Source organism: Pezoporus occidentalis, unplaced genomic scaffold (assembly GCF_034315485.1).
Source record: "Pezoporus occidentalis ecotype Australia unplaced genomic scaffold, CSIRO_AGI_Poc_V1 ctg145, whole genome shotgun sequence".
NCBI classification, from domain to species: domain Eukaryota; kingdom Metazoa; phylum Chordata; class Aves; order Psittaciformes; family Psittacidae; genus Pezoporus; species Pezoporus occidentalis.
In genome coordinates, this window is record NW_026913263.1 from 1,200,198 (window position 1) to 1,219,257 (window position 19,060).

At 46.4% G+C, this 19,060-nt stretch overlaps 1 protein-coding gene across 4 annotated transcripts in view; it reads left to right on the forward strand.

Moving 5' to 3' along the window:
• The window catches only part of CACNA2D2 (calcium voltage-gated channel auxiliary subunit alpha2delta 2), a 233,437-nt gene that overhangs the window by 43,433 nt on the left and 170,944 nt on the right, over positions 1-19,060 (forward strand). For 3 of the 4 annotated variants that reach the window (XM_062610205.1, XM_062610203.1, XM_062610204.1), the window contains exon 2: positions 7,839-7,920. In XM_062610205.1, the coding sequence (XP_062466189.1) occupies positions 7,840-7,920 (81 nt within the window). In that variant the 5' untranslated portion in view covers position 7,839. Of the gene's footprint in view, positions 1-7,838; positions 7,921-15,007; positions 15,140-19,060 lie in introns of those variants that run through there. The other variant, XM_062610206.1, reaches the window with a different exon arrangement.

The window sequence follows — 19,060 nt, forward strand, 5'->3', positions numbered from 1 at the left end:
GACCTCAGTGATGGGGTTCATGGCTGGAAGTGCCTTTTGGGGAAGCGCTGTCCTGTGCCCTGCAGAGACTTGCTGTGGTTGCTTTGCCATTTGTTCTTTTCATCGCTGTATCAATGCGAGGCGTCGGCACATGTTTGATCAGGAGAATGGGATGCCTGCATGGGGGCCTGTCGCAGCACTGCCGGGCAAATGTACCAACTAAACACATTGAGTGACTTCTCCTTCCTCTTTCTGTTGGCAAATCATCCACCAACAGATTGCGATTTTCCTCAAGCCTACTCTTAGGCTTTAAATTATTCACTGATTTATCCTTTGGCCTCCAGCTCCTTTGCATATCAAATACTCCAGATCAGCTTTTTGTAAAGTTTGAAATGCAAGATATTTTGATTTGACACGTCGCTCTCCAAGAACAGTTATTGTGGCTTTTTGTCATACTGGGAGGGCATTTCAAGTGGGGTCCTGCAGGGATCTGCCCTGGGCCTACTTTTATTCAGTGGTTTCATTAATAAGTTAGGCAATGGAATGGGAAATGCGCTTATAAAACTTGCAGGCGACACTGAGGCAGGATGGGTTGGATGTGCTTTGGAAGGCATGGTCAGAATTCCAAATGATCTAGAAGGATTGAGTGGCGAGCCACATACCAGCAAAATGAAATGCGGTGACAACAAATGCAGAGTACTGCACTTAAGAGGCAGAAATTAAATGGACAGGTACGGAATAAAGAACATCTCTGCGTAGCAGTGTGGCAGAAGAGATCTTGGGAATTACTGTGGATCAGAAGGGTAAGTTTATTCTGCAGTGTCCAGTAGTTTCTTGGGCAACGCTGGGGAAGTGATGTGCTCCTCTTCATAGAGCACTGAGGTTGGTTTCTGTTGGAGTACTTGATCTCACTTTTTGGAACGAGCCTTTGGAGTTGTAGGTAAACTTGTAGAGAATCCAGAGCAGGGCAACAAAAAGGATGAAGTGTTCAGAGAAGAGTGCAACAGAGAGAAAACTGGAAAGAACTGAGTTTGGATCAGAAAACTAAAGAATTGAAGGGCAAAGGATGCTACAGAATAATGATCTTCCAGTTCTTAGGAGCTTGTCATAAAATTTTTCAGGGTCTGCTGTAGGTGGGATAAGTGGGAAGAGGGAGGTGAGATTTAGGGTGGGTAACGGGGGGAATTTTTTTCTACTGTGTGGTGAAAAATGGAACTGGAAAAAGGTTCTGTGGGGATCTTGGGTTCACCTTCAGCAGAAGATGTAAAGAACAGATTAGGCAACACTCCCTGCGGAAGGTTCAGGTGTTCAGATGTTCCAGTTCAACTGATGGTGGAAGAGGAATTCCCAGAGCCCCTGCCATCCCTCATGTCTACGACTGGCTCACCACCTACCGTCTGTGCTGTTTCTAGGTGGAGGTAGACCTAAGTGGTCCATGCTCCTGTTTTCTGATAGAGAAATCATGTTTAAGGAGCAGTTTTCCTATTGCCCCAAATGTCATTAGTGGCAAGTTGCTGGTTACTGTTGGTTTTCCTTCAGGTATCTACAAGAATATTTGTTAATGTAACACAGGTTTTCTGTGTAATTACCAAATGCTTTCCCCTCACTTTTTGCCCAGCTCTATCCTGCAGAGTAAGAAAAGTCCCCAGTTATCCTTCTACTGGATTGTAATAGTTGTTGGGGCATCAGACCAGGGATCAGGATGGATCTGTTGGGAGGGTTTGGCACTTCATTTGGGTTAATTTTTTTTTTTTTTTTTTTTTGCAAGACATACCCTGCTGCAAAAAACTGTAGAGATGAAGCAGAGAGAAGATAGGACAGAGAAACAGGCACAGAAAGTTAATGCTCAAATAGAGGAGAGCAAAGCGATTTGGTGATAGAGCTGAATGTAGAACACGCATTCCCACTAGCTTTCCCCTTTGTGTTTCTTAAAGATCTTTGGGACAGAGTTTTGATACTCATTTGTGCCTTCCTTCCCTCCTGTAGTAATGCCAAAGGTACTTTCGTACTATAGAGAAGACCAGATGATAGAGGTAAATAACGCCTTGACAAATACTAAGAAAAGACTGTTCCAGCAGGCAAATTTTTCCACCCCTCCTTTACATAAACACCTATGCACATACTTTAGATTAAACAGGAGTCATCAGATCCCAGTGTGGGAGGGTCAATAATGTCTGGAAGCAGGGCCAGTGAGTTGTTTGATTATTCTGAAGGAAACAAGTGCTCTCTGGAAGTTGTATCTTCAGGAAAAAAGAAAGGCAGCCTTTTTTCCCTTGATGGGTAAGCACTGGCTGGTGGGGTTTTATAGCCTGGGTAAGAAAGGAGGCTCTGCAGGGACAGGAGGGTGCACATACACGTACACATGTGTGCACTGACACATGCACTGTTATAGTTAAAGGATTAAGCGCCTTGAAGGAATAAGCCAATTATAAGAAGTTCCTGCACAGCAAAAATTAGACAACACAGTAATTAATAACCTTATTAAATAGCAGTATTTGGGCACTGAACCAAAGCGTATGAATCAGAGCGAAGCATTCTTGGCTGAACACACTGCGTGAAGTGTAGACACTTGTACAGAACACTCTCTGTGTAGAACGCAAGAAGCATTGGGACCGTATATCTACCTAGCAAGTAGTTCTTCCTCTTGTCCTTTCATGTTTCTGTGAATCTTTGTCTTATTTTTGGGCCAGAAAGGCAGCAAGAGAAAAGGACTGAGTCTCCTATTTTTCTTTTTATCATCCTCTCTTGCTTGCAGCCAAACAAGTACTCTCCTAAGGCTGCTTCAAAAAAAAAAAGTGTCCTCAAGCAGAAAACTTAATTTTCTTTCCTCTAATTTCTCCTTTCCCTTTGCTTTTCCAGAGGCCACTTGCAATGAGGCTTCTGTTCAATGGCAGTTTGAGTAGCTGCCTTATCCACCCTGGGTTGGCTGTGAAGAGTTGTGACTGCAGCCCATGAAGGGTCTGTTCCCATACCCTGACCCACCAAAGGGCTGAGCTGCAGTGGTACATGCTCAAGGTGCTGACCACAGGCTGTGAGTGCATGGCTTGCACCGGTGGCTTGTCTGCAGATGTCTTCAGCTCCTGTACAAAGCCCAGGACTCCAGGCTGCCATCTGTGGTGTGCACCAGTGTGGGAGGTTGTGAACCAAGGACAGCCTGTTTCCTGACTTCCCAGACAACTCTCATTGGCTTCCAAAGCCACACAGCTGGAGCAGTAGTGTAGGCTCACAAGCCAGTGTGGACATGCACAGAAGTCTCTGCGACTGCTCTGGTCACCTGAAGTGTGAAATGTGCCCTAACCCTACATAAGGGTTGCTGTGGCCAGTGGCAAGGCACAGGCGCCCATGGAGCAGCAGTGGGGCAGGCAGGACACTTTGCTTCCTGGCCACGACTGCAGCAGCAGCGATTTGCCTCCTGATGTGCTGCTTGTCACAGTAAATATTTTTGAAGCTCTGTTGCTTTTTTAAGCCTACTTTATCTCATCTTTAAGAAAAATCAAATATGCAAATTATGAAATCAATTAGCATTTTTTGTAGTTTTCTTTGGAGAGGCAGTAATAAATGGTGGTGTGTTTTCAAAAATCACTTTTGTACCTTGTTAGATGTTGCACAGGAGGCTGTAAAATATACAGGGGAGGGAATCAAACCCATCTTTTTCATTGCAAGAGATTTCTAATGTACATCCTGAATGTGTGTGGTCATACTTGTGCGTGTGATTGTTGTAGAGGTGTTAGGTTGGAAGAGTCCTATGGAGACTCCCCAGCAAAGGCAGAGCTACCTGAGATGACGGGGATCACTGGGGTGTGCTGTGCATGTCCCTGCTAAAGAGGGGACAGGGGTTGATGGGGCTGCCAGGCTCCTTGCATGTGGTTCCTGAAGGCACAGTTCTACTTGGTGCAGTCGCAAGTACTTGCGCTCAGAGGTTTTCTCTTCACCTGTGTTAATTCACTACAGGGGACACTAAAGTGGTACTTGGTTTAAGGGGGAGGCTGAGCACATAGCTCGTAAAGGGAGCTTGGTGGCTTTCGGTGGCAGCACTATATTGCTGCTAGTGGCTTCTCAGTCAGTGCATCAGCTGTTTCTTTATGCTTTATTTGTAAATGCCATTTCACAAGAGCAGTAGGGCACTCCAGGCTGCCTGTTCTGAGGAGTTATCGCTCTTCAAGCCCTGTAACGCCACCTGAGATGTGCAGTAATGGCCCAGGAAGGTAATGACTGTCATGTCTTATTGCCTACAGCTTCCATAGGAGACACGCTTCAGAGAGAAATCTCCATGTTCATAATGAGCTAGCAGTTTCTTTACCCTCTTCATCCTTGCTGTGGTCATCTTACATCAACTTTTAAGTGCAGTGGCTGAGGGAGACAAACAAGAGGCAGAAGGTCAACTGAGACAGAGTAATAATGGGGTTTATGGAATTTGGGGGGGGTGTGTTTATTTTTACTGGTAGCTTTCAACCCAGCATATTGCAAGTGAGATGAAATCTCCCTATTCTGGGATGTGGCCTACTCGGCAGGCTTCTGTTCATGGACATTATGCTAGAGGGGCATAGTAATGGGTCAGATACACAGAAGAGCTCTTGCCAGTGCTGTGGTATGGGGCCTATAAGGGTGCTGGGAGGGACTATTCATTAGGAACTCTAGTGATAGGACAAGCAGTAGCAGTTTAAAACTTAAACAGGGGAAGTTTAGGTTGGATCTAAGGAAGAAGTTCTTTACTGTGAGGGTGGTGAGGCACTGGAATGGGTTGCCCAGGGAGGTTGTGAATGCTCCATCCCTGGCAGTGTTCAAGGCCAGGTTGGACGAGGCCTTGGGTGATATGATTTAGTGTGAGGTGTCCCTGCCCATGGCAGGGGGGTTGGAACTGGATGATCTTAATGTCCTTGCCAACCCTAACTATTCTATGATCCTATGGGCAAGGGATGTGCTCGTTGAAAAAGAAATCATTTACTACCACTGGCAAAAGCTCTTGTCTAGCCATTTTGGACCAAAAGAAAAAAAGAATCTACTTCTGCTGTTACTTTTTAAATCTAGAAAGCTGGTGTCAGCTGTGCAGAAATCCCCTCTTGCTTCTTTGGTAGTGATACAGTTTTTAATAGTGGTATCTAAAGCTTGTATTACAAGGCTTAGCTGGACTTTGGAAAACTGCTGGTCTGTAAGGCTGGGAGTTGAGTGCCAGGTATCATGAGGGTGCACGATTGAAGGGAGTTGCAGTCTTCCTCATGAATGAAAAATCCAATGGCTTTCCCTTAAAATAGTAGTGCTGCTCGGGGCGGAGGCAGGGGGTGGAATAAGTTTAAATTGTTACTTTTTTAAAACAAATCTGCTGACTAAATTTAAATTAATTGTAATTCCCAGCCTGACTGAGCGCTCAGCACCTCTTCTGCATATGCCAACAGAGTAACACTGATGCCTCTGTCTTCCTCTATAACTAATCCTCTCTGAAGGCTTGGCCAGACGTGACATTTATGCGGCTCTGAGCAGCTGTTAATGTTGATGGGTACAGCTCAACATGGGCGGTTGTTTTCCCTTCCTGTGCTGGTAGGTGTTCCTGGAGGGAGCTGACACTGAAACTGAGGACCTTGCACGGAGCTGGAAGTTAAGGAAAGGCGTCGGCTCCATAAGTCCTCCGCAGTTTCTCAGACCTGTGGCTCAGTATGAGCTTGTCATTGACAAGCTTGTTCATTGGACAAACTGGAGGAGGGAGAGAAAAGATACTTAAAAAATAGGGTTTTGTTTTTTGTTTTTTTTTTAAATGAATGACTGTGTAAAAATAACACTGTTTTGGTGAATATGCCTCACAAGATTTGTGGGTAATTTTGGCCAACCTGAGTATACCTTTGATAGCAAAAAAAATGTTTGACTGAAAAAGGAAAAGAAAAAAAACAACCCAGCATCTCCCTCAGCTCTGTTTGTGACCCATTGTCTGGAGAGGGGCTTTGGACAAGGGCCTGTAGGGACAGGCCAAGGGGAATGGCTTTAACCTGCCAAAGGGGAGATTGAGCTGAGCTCTTAGGCAGAAGTTCTTCCCTGTGAGGGTGCTGAGGCGCTGGCACAGGGTGCCCAGAGAAGCTGTGGCTGCCCCATCCCTGGCAGTGTTCAAGGCCAGGTTGGACACAGGGGCTTGGAGCAAGTGGAAGGTGTCCCTGCCCACGGCAGGGCCTTGGAACTGGATGAGCTTTAAGGTCCCTTCCAACACAAACCAGTCTGGGATTCTGTGGTCTTTATGCTGGCAGTCCCACCAAGGGCTTTGCTTTCCTTCCTTTGGCAGAAAGATGGGTTTGCAGATGTTTTCACCCATCTCCATCCCTGGATGTCCCCTCCTCCTCGGCCAGGCTCTCAGGGAAGAAGAGGCAGCGTTGCCTCTGCAGGAATGTGGGAAATAGCAGAAGTTACTCTGGAAAACTGGGATGATTTGGTGTGTGCAATTAAATCTTGTTTTCCTCCGCAGCCTTGTGTGTTATTAACTGGCATGAATTTTGCCTGTGTGAGTAACACACATATCTCTGCCAGTGCCTCCCTCTGTCCCCCACACCTCTCACAAGCGATGCTTCAGCTCTGTTCTGCCCATCATCTCAGGTTTCTCTCTGCTTTGATGCTTCTACCCAGGTTTTGGGCCCTGCTGTATAATTCAGAGCCCTGTGCTTCTGCGCTGGGTTTCTTTGCTCCTTGATCTCCAGGAAAGCCTCTTCCCGTGGCTTTGCAGGTGGTGAAGGAGCGTGTGTGCGCTGCCTCGGGAACCTCTCATTGTGAGAGGAATGAAATTGCTTGCTGAACCTAACCAAAGTGCAAGGCCCCAGAGCTGGTCTGCTCCCTCCCACCATCGATTTCCCATGATGCTGGCCTTACCTTCCTTGTGCTTCTTCCCTCCTTTCCCTGGTGTGGCACTGAGAGATGGATGTTGCTGTGGAGAAAGCACCAGAGGCAGTGCCAAGTGGTGCAGGGCAACCAAGCATTGCTTTTCGAGATCAGCTGGAAGATGGGATATTTGCATGGCCAGCAACTGGAGTCAGGAAAGCTCATTAAAAGAAGGAGAGTTACCAAGTTCCGTGGTTAAGAGGGGATTTTGTTGTTGTTTTTAACTTGGAGTTATAGCTGTAAGCGGAAATCTGTGTGGTTGGATCTATAGGAGGTGTTTGTGCTTATTGGAAGGACTGGCAGCCAGCTTCCTCGCTGTGCAGGGGTGAGGACAAAGGAGATGCTATGTGGCAGCTCCTGGCCCTTCTGCTGCCCCGGAGGCAGCTCTGCCCAAGGTGGACCTGGCAGAATCACTGCCTGGCTCAGGTTGGGCTTAGCTGAAGGTACAAAGCTGCTGAGCCCTTGGGCACTCGATGCCCCATGCTTGACTCCTGGCACTGCCCAGGTCCCTTCTGTTGTGCTGCAGGGATAATCCATTGCTGCAGTAGGACAGACACCTCTGGTTCTGCTGTGGCTCTGTGTTTGCTCTCTGCCACACAGCCCTGCTGAAGCAGTAAGCTCTTTCCTGTATGCCACAGCACTTTAACCCCATTAATTACTCTGGGCTTCAATAATTACTTACTGCAACTGTTTATATCCAGAGTTAAAGAAACCCCAACCCGTGCCTTGCCATTTTTGTTGTACCTTTTCTTCCCTTTTCTTTCTGTGGTGCCTTGTGCATAAATTTTGAAGTCTTGAGGTTTAAAACCAGCCCCAGCTGTCATTCTCATGTTCTGGGTATTCTGCCTGCACCCAGTGCTGCAGAAAGTGCAGTTAACTTAGCTGAGGGCACCTATTTTCTGCCTCTCCCTTCAATCCCCTTGCTTATCTGCTGCGTGTCAGGGCTCTGACTCTCTCTCTCTCTCTTTCTCTCTCTTTCTCTTCCTCTTTCTCTCCGTCTCTTGCAGTATGCAGTACTGGGCCAGGAGGCTGGAGCAGGAGATTGATGGAGTGATGAGGATATTTGGTGGAGTCCAGCAGCTCAGAGGGGTAAGCTGTCTGTCTTTTACCTGTGCTGCCTTCTTCGTGGCAATGAATGTTCTCATCTGCAGAAATCACCTGTGTGAACAGTTGCAATAAGTCACTCTCTCAGCTCATTCCATGTGCAGGGTCATGGCTGGCTGTGCTTCTGGTCACTGGTCAATTTGATGTGTGTGCGAGTGAGTGTGTTTTGTATCTGTCTGTCTCTCAGGCTGCATGTTATTACAATCTGAGCATGTACCTGTGTTATTTTTTTCCTACATGACTTACTTAAATGCGTCTTAAATCCAACTAACCTTTCCTTCAGGGACTGAAGGCAGTTTAATTTGTGTTTTGATTTTAAACTTATGTTGACAAAGCAAGAAGTGTTCCAAGCATAATTGGACTAGCCACTGAAAGCTCTGTGGTTTGAAATATACATTGCAGGTAAAACTGTAATTCTTGTTTGGCTTCTGTTTCCAAGTGCCACAGAACAAACCCCTAGCACTGATGCTGGCATCTGCCTCTCCTGCTCCGTGACTTAGCACCAGGGCCCAGGCAGGGCAGGCTGCAGAAGCCAGAACTCCTCTCAGCAGCAGTGCTCTGGATTGGGTTAGGGCTGTTAGAGAACAGCTTCAGTGTGGCTTATGAAGCTCATGGATCTAAGGGGTCTTTAAGACCTTCCCTGTTTCCCCTTCCCAGCACTGTTGTGCTGACTTGCTATTTTGAAATTGAGTAATTTGAAATTAGGATTATGGTGTTAATCTAAAGAAAATAGGCTTCTCTAGCATGATAAATGTCACTCTAGAAAAAAAGTGGGGTGTATTTGTCTTTTCTTGTGGCAGTGGCATGTTCTTCTCAGATGCCAATGATTTATGGGCCTCTTACTGTCTGCGTTACACTAGCAGCTATCCTGGCTTCAACAGAACTGTTCATGTCTTATACTGTTGGTGGTAACCCATTGCCTAAAGACAGAAGTTGCACTGTTTCCTTTTAATTTCATTTTAAAAGGAGTTTAACTGAAGATTTGCAATGCTCTTTATAGTTCATCCATTCACTCCCGTTCATATTCAGATCTAGAATGGTGTGTCTGGACTTTGCTCGCATTCATTTCAACTGCAACTGAATTGATACGAACTTCATGTGCAGCATGAAAAGTGTATACACCACTTTGGTTTTAACAAGTATTTTTGACTGTATCCATGCATTTGTGCAGTGCAGTTTTTCATGTTGGCAGGGCCTGGGAATCAGAGCCAGGGATGCAGGTTTTCCAGGCAATACCTAGGTACAACAGCCACCATACTCTTTAGCAGAGCGCATCTAAACCAAAAAAAGAAGAAAAAAGAGACTGCTACTACATTTTGTACATGTCCTCCCTTACAATTTATTCTTATTAGCCTTGAGTTTTGCTCCTTTGCATGTTAAATGGGTCTGTGGAGGTTTTTTTTACTGCCATAATTAAATAGAAATTACATCTCCAATTTGCCAGCACTTGACTTCTATTGGCCAGTCAGGCAATTACAGGTAAGAGAGCTTCCCACTTTTTCTGTTTAATTCTTCTGCTAGAACACAGTGCATCACTTGAATGGATTAATACCAGATAAACTGAGTACAGAGGGTTTGAAGGGGGGGGGGTGGGTGTTGAAATCTGGTTTAGAATCTTCTCATGGAAGGAGTGAGCTGTGCGCGATTATTGTATCTGGTGAATGCATAACCACCTCAAGCCAAGAAATGAGCTATGGAGAATTCCAACATACAGCTGTTAAAACAGCTGTCTGTGAATCTCCAGGGGAAAACCTGGGATGTGGAGTTCAGATTTGGCTCATAAATGCAGTATCAAGTGAATGACACTTAAAGACCACATCGCCTGCTTGTGCAAACTGGCATAGTTTCACTTACGTGGAATAGCCCAGAGTGCTTCCTCCTAAAGAACTCAAACCTGTGCTCACTGGGAGTCCTCTTACCCACCCCCTGCACACAGGTTCATCTGGGTTGCAGTATGGGAGCTGTTTAATGTCATATAATGGTCCTGTAACCCACTCTGAGACATGGCTTAAAAAAAAAGTCATTAAAATACTCCTATTTTACTGCAACCACACGCAAAATTTAGAGAGCGGCAACTAATTCTTAAGGTCAGGACTTAGTCCATGCTCCTCTTCTTGGAACCTGGGCTTTGTAGCTTGCTCCATCATCATGTTTGCCAGCAGGATGCAGGTGTTGGAGCCCAGCACCAACCTGCAGCACTATGGTGTGCCCTGACACTGAGCAAGCAGACTTGGGGGAGTAGGGAAAGCCACTGCTTGAGGAGCAGCAGGAGCTGAAGTGTCTGTCCAGCTGGAAGTGAATCCTACCCACTGGGATTTCTCAGGAAGGTTTATTATTAAACAAGAACAGGTCCATGTCGGGCAGGAAGGATAAAGAAAAATGGGGCAAGTAGAGCATGGTTTTTGCCAAAATTTGCTGATGTTCCTTGGAGTTGCTATTTTAGCCTGGGGCATTCCAAGTGTCTGCAGAGGGGGACTTCAGGTATATAACACATAGGAGTAATATTAGAAGTAGGGGGAAATGTGCTCCAGTGTCACTGCAGACAATGGTTCTTGTGAGCTCAGGTGGGCTGTGCTGTGTCTGGCAATGGGTCCTGCTGCCAGCTGTCATGGGTCTGTGAAGCCTGTCAGCACTGGAGGTGGTGCTGTGCCAGAAATGGGTCTTCCCTTTCCGGTTCAGGCACGACTATTGAAGTGAGAGACCAGTAAATAATAATAAACACACCCTCCTGTGAGCTTTTCTGTGTCAGCTTTACTTATGAATAGTTTTCCTTGGGTTGCTGTGAAAGGATGTGGACCTGTTCCTTGGTTATTGACTGAAATCATATAACTGTTGTGGCATAATGAGGCATGAAATTTATTGTCAGAAAAATGGTGTCCAGGAACATAAGTGCTGAATATTTTATCTTGCTGGAGTGCTGCCCACCCAAGGAGGATTTTTAACTCTTCAGTCATTTCTTAGAGTTAGGGTGCTAAATGTCACATACCCCTGCTTCCTTCCTCTCCTACAGGGTGGAGAGGGAATCAGCTCATATAGTTCCCCTGGGAAGAAGATTGAAGCTTACATCCTTCAGATGCTGCTTTGCACAAGTGGACTGTTTTTCTGTACAATGACAGAGGAGGATGAGAGGCTGTGAGGTGCAAAGGGGCTCTCCTTTCAGCTGTGAGGTACCACCTCACTTCTCTCCTGAAGTCCAGACTCTGAAAGCACTGAAATACGAACATCCCCATCGGTCAGACGGGCTGTGCTGGGGCTACCTGTATCTGAATGCTGTGGCCTTGGGACTGGAGGTTCTCTGCCTGAAGTCAGTGTTCAGCCCTCTGGGTGCTGGTGGTGCAGCATCACGTTGGCTGGCTGGTTGCTCTGTGCCTCAGAACAAACCCCAGCACTCAGAGATTAGGGCATGTTGCTTTGCTTCCCTGTCCTTGCCCCCCTCGCAGCTCACCAGAGATAACTGAGAGCACAAATCATTGCCGATTTAACTCTGACTGGCACAGTGATATGTGGGACCCAGAGATGTGGCTGAATAGGTTGAAATTCTTCATAAACAGCTCTTTCTAGAATGAGGAATATTGCACTAAAAATCCAACCTTTTTCTGTTCATGACTTTCTTTGTGGCTGTGGTGGACTCTTCAACATTTTGCAGGACAAAAATGTTTCATTTTGACATTTCATGCTACACTGCACTAAATTTGTGTTTCTTCCAGTGTTTTGGCACAAGTAAAAGTTCTTGACATTAGTCAAAAGTGGATGAATTTGTTGTGTTTCCAGCCTAGATGGTTTCTTCATGTTGCAAAACCTGCTCCAGGGTAGACTCTGTGCTCAAGAGAGATTTCTTCATGCTGCTGCTGCTCCGTCCCAACCTACCAGTGTCCTGCTTGCCATCACTCGCAGGGGGACTGATGGCAGCAGAGCCATGCTGCTGGGTTTAGTGCCTTGCTGAGCAGCTCTCCTGGATGTTGGGTTAGAACTCCTTTGCTGGATAGCCAGCCTGAGCTTCCAAGTCTCCTCTGGCTTATTATCTAAATTGTATCTGACCCTATGTCTTCTGAGGCAAGAAGCTAGCTGGTCAGACAGCACCCTTCTCCCTGTTACCTGTGACTGCCTGTTAATGGGCTGGTTTCTGTGCTGACACTTTCTGAGGAAGCCAAAACCTTCAGAAAGAGATGGGGAAAAGCTAAGTGATGTCAGTGCTGAACCCCATTTTCTGTGCTGTCCTTCTTTCTGCTCTTCTCTCTGGTTGTCTTCCCTGAGGACTGCTTCAGTAGCAGGGATGAGCACCCATCTGGAGGTGATGCAGCCTTTACCTGTTTGGAGGAGGGATGCTAGCAGGGGTGGGGGATAGCAGGTGGGACCCATACTGTGCCTTCTCCTCTCTCTGTGGCTTGGGTGAACAGAGCTTCAGGTCTGGCAAGCTGGGTTTGTATCCTGCTTTTCTTTCCTCTGAGCTAGTGAGGGAAGTCAAGAGACAGGGCCTGGATCTGCCTCACTGGCATATGACTGGGGGATATGGATACTGCTGGCCTTGGTGATGAAGAGACACACAGTCCATAGAGGGCCAGATTGTCCCAAACCTGAGCTCAGGGTGGGCTGTGGTGAGCAGGTCGCTGGCAGAGCTGGGCAGACAGAGAGCCTCCACGTGAGCTGTGCTGGCTCTTCAACACGTGGGACTGCATGGAAGGGAGAATGAACCAAAGGTAAGGGGAGGCTCACGCTGTGCCCTTTGGGATGCAGCCGGCTACCCCGAGGGGTTTGCTGAATGGGGCACAGCAGAACTTGTTATGCTTGGTCCTTATAATTAACATTGGGTTTTACTTCAGTCCATTTTCATGTCTCTGTCATTCCTCCTTGTTATCTTGTGCTGTTTTCTCAGCTTTGTTTTGCCAGTTTGGCATCTCTGCTTGGCAGAAGTGCTGCTGTCCATTCATCTGAACTTTTGTGAAATAGAAGAACAAATCCTGCTGGCCAGGTCTGGGGGCAGAGTGACCAGGATCTGCGCAGTCATCCTCACCTTTGTCTGTCTCACAGCATCACTCGCAGCCTGCCTGTCCCTTCTGCTCAGTGCTGCTTCTCTGATGCTGCTTCTCTTGTTTTGCAAAGCATGGCCATCCTTGAGTTGAGGCACCCACAGGTGAGGATCTGTGGTCAAGCCATGCACAAACAAGAACTTGGATTTTAGAAGAGTAACGCTAGCCAAGTTTTGGCTTGGATCTGAAGAGCTGAAGTGGCATCCACCTTGTATATTACACAGTCACTGTGACGGGGTCTCTCTAGTACCGAGTATTTCACATGGCTGTGTGAGTGCATCCCTTACAATACACAGTGAGAGAGTCTCTTTAATGCCAGCACTTGGGAGGTAAGACATGCTGCTATCAAAGGAGCTGCCAGGGTTTTCTGTTCAACTTTTTTTGATCTTGGGTAACTGGTGGTGTAATAGTAACATAGCCCAAATCTTCCAAGTAGCTGTGGTGTAATGTCATGTTTGATTTGATCTTTTGTTTTCTGGGTATAGAAATGTTCACCTGGTCATCCAGTAGGGCTGGAGAATACAGAAAGTGTTCATGGGTTTTTACACAAATTATGTTAAAGACTTGAGGTCCCCCAGCATGGTGCTCTGCACACAGTGTCTGACGAGTACCTCTGCTTTCTAAGAGCTCTCTCAGATCAACTCTGCATTTACACATAGACAGGGTTGTGGTCCTTTGACATGGCAGAGTTGGAAATAAGATGCTGATCTGATACTCGATCCAGTACTATGATCCAGTCTTGACTTGAGAACACTGTTGCAGGGTGCATCTGGCCTTTTCCTTCTGAGGAGTCCGCCCCAGCCTCTGAAGTGGGAGCTGAGTGATGCACAGCAACTACACTGCACTTGACAGAGTTAAGAGAAGGAGTCTGAGCCCAAAGCTTGGGCAATACACACAGCCAGCTGCTTACGTTACAGCAGTACTGCCTGCCTGCCTTCTTCCAAATGCTGCAAGGGAGAAAGGACCCGATAGAGTTTTCCACAGCTGGTGCCTGTCTGGGGGCTGACCAAGAATACAGACTCTGTACCCCAGGGAGGTGATGCTTGGGTCCATGCTCTTGATTCCCAGGCTCACGCATTATCTGTCTGATCCTTGCTGTTCTTCTCCCCCTTCCCCCTCTCGTAGCAGCGTGCATGCTGCCTGCTTCCGCGCACCATGGCTGTGCCCTCCCCTGCTCCTCATGTTTGATAAGAGGAAGTGTGCGATGCCAGATAAACACATTCCTGTTCCAAACTGCTTGGGTTTATTTTAATCTGCCTGGGCTGTTCAGCAGCCTCAGCACTCTGTTCAGCACCGAGTGCAAAGCCAACACTGTATTATCAAGGAGGAGCATTGAAATATCCTTAGCCTTGCAGCACCTTGGTTGGAGAAGAGAAACCCTCTGCCACCCTTTGCTTGGGCCACTGCCTGTCACTGTCATTGCCCTTACACCCATCATCTTCTCACTCTTCCTCTCTACTAGAACCATATTGCATCTGTACTGCAAGATGTCAGGGAAACATATGCTCCAGCTTTTAGTACATTTGCATAATTAGAGTAATGTGTATGAATAATTTATAGCTGTATGTGGCTGCTCAGTGTGTGACGTTAGCACCCCTTGCTAAATCCTTTCCAGTGGGTGGTGCAGATCCTGCACCAGAGCCATTGTGCCGATGCAGTGTGCAGCCTGTTGGCAGATGCAGGAGCCCTGCTTTGAGATCAATGTGTGCACACATGTATATGGTTTTGTGTGTGTATATATGCATTTAGTGGAGAAAGGAGGCCTTCTACAGTTGTAGGGGAGGGGCAGGCTGGAAGTCTCAGAGGCTAAAATGCCTTAGACTCTTAGACTCCAAACTTGCTCCATTTATGCCGACAGAAGCTGTGAAGGAAAATGTTCTGCAACATTTGCAAGCTGAGGCAGGGATTTTTCCGGCAGGACTCAGGTGTGACTGGTTTGTTGGTTTGTGTGCCAGCTTTATGAGTTTAAGGGGTTTTTTTAAATGACTTTTTCAGATCATAAAACTCAGAAGCAGCTTGCGGGAGGAGGGAGGGGAATAGACTCGCCTGCACTGTGTCACAGCCTGATCTCAATCAGTCACTCAATAGATAGTAGCAAAGGATTGCCTAGGCACTGTCTCACTCTTTCCCAGCTCTTCAGTGTGTGGGTTCTCATGCTGGAAAGCTCAGAGTCCCAGGTAGGTTTTCTAAAGGAGTGATCTGAGTGGTTGAGTTCTGGTATTTATGTTCCAGTTAATTTTAGCTGAAACTATATTTGGCCCTTTCCAAATGTTTGCGAGCCTTGCTGGAAAGCACTGTGTAAACTGGGATGGCGTTTAGGCGCGCGCACTTCCTAGCTCACTGGTATTACTACGTATTCCCGGTTTCCACTGGGAAACTGAGGCTGAGCATGTCTGCGTGCAGCCTGCGTGGTGCAGCCTGGGCTGCCCTCCATCACATGCACAGCTAGCAGGTCCTTGGAGGGGCAACAGGCGTAGTAATAGTCCTTAAAGCCCTTGCTTTGAACCTATTCTCTTCACAAAATTGCTTTGTAAAGATAATGCACTTGCAGCTAGCTGGTGAGTTAGCAAAATCAGAGGAGGTTGTCACTGAGTTTTATGGAGTCGTTTCTGATTTATATTGCTCTCAGTGACAAGTTAAATGAGCCCAGCATTCAACAGACTGATGTTCAGGTGCATGCATCTCCTGAGTGTGCTGCTCTGCACTTCCTGGCCAAAAACATAGCCTGACAGCAGCCATGTTTGTAAAATCCTCATGAATATTCAGTGATACTCATACAGTTGATGGTGTTGCCATTACACAGCCGTATGAATCCATGGGAGTGATGAGACCTTGGTGGATGTTTCTGGAAACCTCTGTCAGTTGGGTTGTCCTGCCCTTGGCTGAAGGAGCCTGTGGGGTCCCCACATCCATTTCAGCTTAAAGCATTACCTTCAGACTGCGTTTAAAAACAAAGACAGCATCCAATCCAGCCCTGCCAGAATGCAGGATGAGTAATTAGGTGGAGATCGTTAAAGTTTGCCTCCTTAAAAACATACATAGATTATTCTTTAATGGAAAGTTAATTGTTTTATTATTCTCTCCAGATGGTTCTTTTCCTTTACATTCACAGGGGAATTGCTATAGCCTGGGATTCAGTCTCCTGTCAGCAGAGCTGATAACCAAAAATGCAGCTCTATCACGGATCCAAATACAAAGCAGTAGAAAATATGAGTATATATATTCGATCACAGTTTAAGATTTTATATATTATTTATAAGTGTAAGTGCCCCCTCAACTTGCAGTGCTGCAGGCTGTGGAGTTTGCATTTCTCTTCCTGGTAGGTCTGTCAAGCAAACGCTGGGTATTTGACACTTGGGGCTAATCCAGCACTTCCAGATACTGGGCTGTGGAGGAGCCTGCGATGGCCAGTGCTCACATATGCAGTTGCACTAAAAGGTTTAAAGAAGGAAACTGCCATTAGATAATAAGGGCTAGTGTATGGAGGAAGGAATAAAATGTGCCACATCTCCTTTGTTCCAAATGTAAAAGCGTAGGAGGGCTTGGGAAGGTGGGGGTGACTTCTCAAGGGCACAGTTGTGGTTTTTATGTTCTAGTGTGACTTCAAGCTGATAAATTACAGCTGTGAGCTTGCATGCTAAGTGAGCATATTTATCGTTTCTCATTACAACAGATCACCTTTGACATCTGATGTGAATAACTTGAATGAGCCCTTTATTTCAAACAGCCAGCCATGCTGACCTATTGGCCTGCAAGGATTCTGCTGGCTTCATAAGTACTTATTTCCTTTTAATTATTTAGAGTTAAATATTATTGTAAGGGAGGAATTGAGAGTGGAGTCTTAGATCAGCCTTGCCTTCCTCATTGAAGCCTAGATGATGTGCTTATATTGGAGAGCTTTGCTTGAAGACTGAGGAGCTGTGCTATGGTTAAAGCTGTAGTTTGCTGTTGCTTTACTGAAGGAGTTGACTCTGCCTCCTGGGAGACTCCAGATTTTGGCAACCTTCAGGGATCTGTAGCTTTCCAACACTTGTATCCTTTGCAGCTCGCTATAATGATGCTGCATGCAATGAGCTTGAAAAACTCCATGCTCTTTTGTGTCTTAGGGATAAGCCAGGCTCTCTTGTAGCTTCAAAGGTCATATCGAGAGCAGAGGGAATGAAGGGAAGAAGGCAGATGAACAGGCTAAGGAGGAAATGTAGCAGGAAGGTGATTCTAATGGTTATGGATTCTCCTCTCCCTCTGTTGCTCTGGGGCTGATCAGTGCTGACTGACATAGGTGGAGCGTCTCCTCTTTGTTTTGATACATTTTGGAGGATTTCTGTTTCATTTTTTGTGGCTTTATATTTGTCTTGTTCTTGTTATTCAGTTATTCACTGGGCTTCAGATTTTATTGGCTTTTTTCCCCTTTTCTAACTGACCTTTCACACCTGTAAGCATCCAAGACAGATTCAGTATGTGTTTGTTCAGCAGCTACCGTGACCAACAGTGTCATGCTTCTTGGACACTGACCATAGCATAAATATTAAATAGTAAGTAAGAGCACTGAGAAGAATCCTGTCTGAATGAAACATGAGATTTCCTGGGTGAAGAGATGCTGTGAATGAGAGGCATGGTTGTTTCTATCAGAGCAGCTCCCTACACGCCTGGGTGGTGTGTCTTGGATTTGTGGCAGGATCTAGATGTTTATATATGTCAGAAGACTCACTCTAGGGATTGTTTAAGCAGGAGCATTAGTTATCATTTGTGGATGCCCAAGCGAAGCCTTTGCCTGTAGCTAGGAGGCATAGAGCAGATTTTCAGATCCCTGCTGTGACTGTAAGGCCAGGTAAATAGAGAAGGAGGAGACAGCAGGGGGTTTATGTGACTTGAGGACTTGAGGAGTGAAGAAGATTGTAATGGTAAATGTTGGGTTACTTTTAAAAACAAGTAGGTCATTGCAGATACCGTGGTTGGTGAATAGAAAAAGAAAGGCAAGCGGATTTATTGCTTGTTCTTGTAAAGATTTGTTACACTCTGAAGCTCACTTCACTGCTCAGCATGCTGTCATCTTTGCTTTTGGAAGTTCTTTGTTTCTGTTTTTGTCAGTGGTCCAGCAGGGATGACACTGGACCCCAGATTAGGGACCTGGGATGCTCAAAGGACCCTTGGTTCCCAGTCCCCTTGGACACTGTGAGTAGGCTGGGCCTTACCGTAGCTCTTTGCTGGGAACATCAGCTGCTGTTCCTGTTTCCTGCTTTAGCAGGGATTTGCCTATGACCCCACAGTGCTCAAGAGAAATTGTTTAAAATTCAAACTGTCCTTTGTCTTCTGCATCTTTTGCAGAGAAAAACATCCATCTCCATCCCTGCCCTTTGTAGAGGGGAAAGGATGGCTATTTAATATCCAGTGCTAATTATTTGACATGAGCTATATGCATAGAGTATTCAGAGCATCAATGTCTGATTCCGAGTATAAATGATAGCCCCAATGTATTCTTAAACTCTGTGTCTTGGTGTTCAGTGGAAAAGAAATCATAGCACAGAATCACAGAGGGGTTTGGGTTGGAAGGGGCCTTAAACCTCATCCAGTCCCAGCCCCTTGCACAGGCAGGGACACCTTCCACAAGAGCAGGTTGCTCCAAGCCCTGTCCAACCTGGCTGCTTATGAAAATTACTTTTAAACATCTCGATACAGAAGAGAAGGAAAACCTTGCAGCCTGGCCACTGTAAGTAGGTGAATTGATGCTTGGGCAAGGAAAGCCCTCACTCTGAAGTGAGTCTGTGGAGGGCTGGGGATGTAATTGTGAATCCTGACTCCAGGGGTTATTCTCCAAACGTCTTCCTTGTAACAACTTCTTGGTTTGTAGTTTCTGGCTCACTACTACATCTGTTAGCCCTGAGCAGTGGATCCTGGGAAATACAAGTGAGACGGGCAAACTTTCAGCTTTGGACTTCTCCCTTGTGAACCATGCCACAGATACGTTTCCTAAGTGGCAGCTTCTTGTTTATATTGCTAGGTTTTGTAACACGTGGCGTGTTGTGTTTGGCTCTGCCCTCGGCTCCCCCCCCACTACGACCACGTGCCGTGCCTTTGCTCTCACCCTGCCTCTGCTGTTG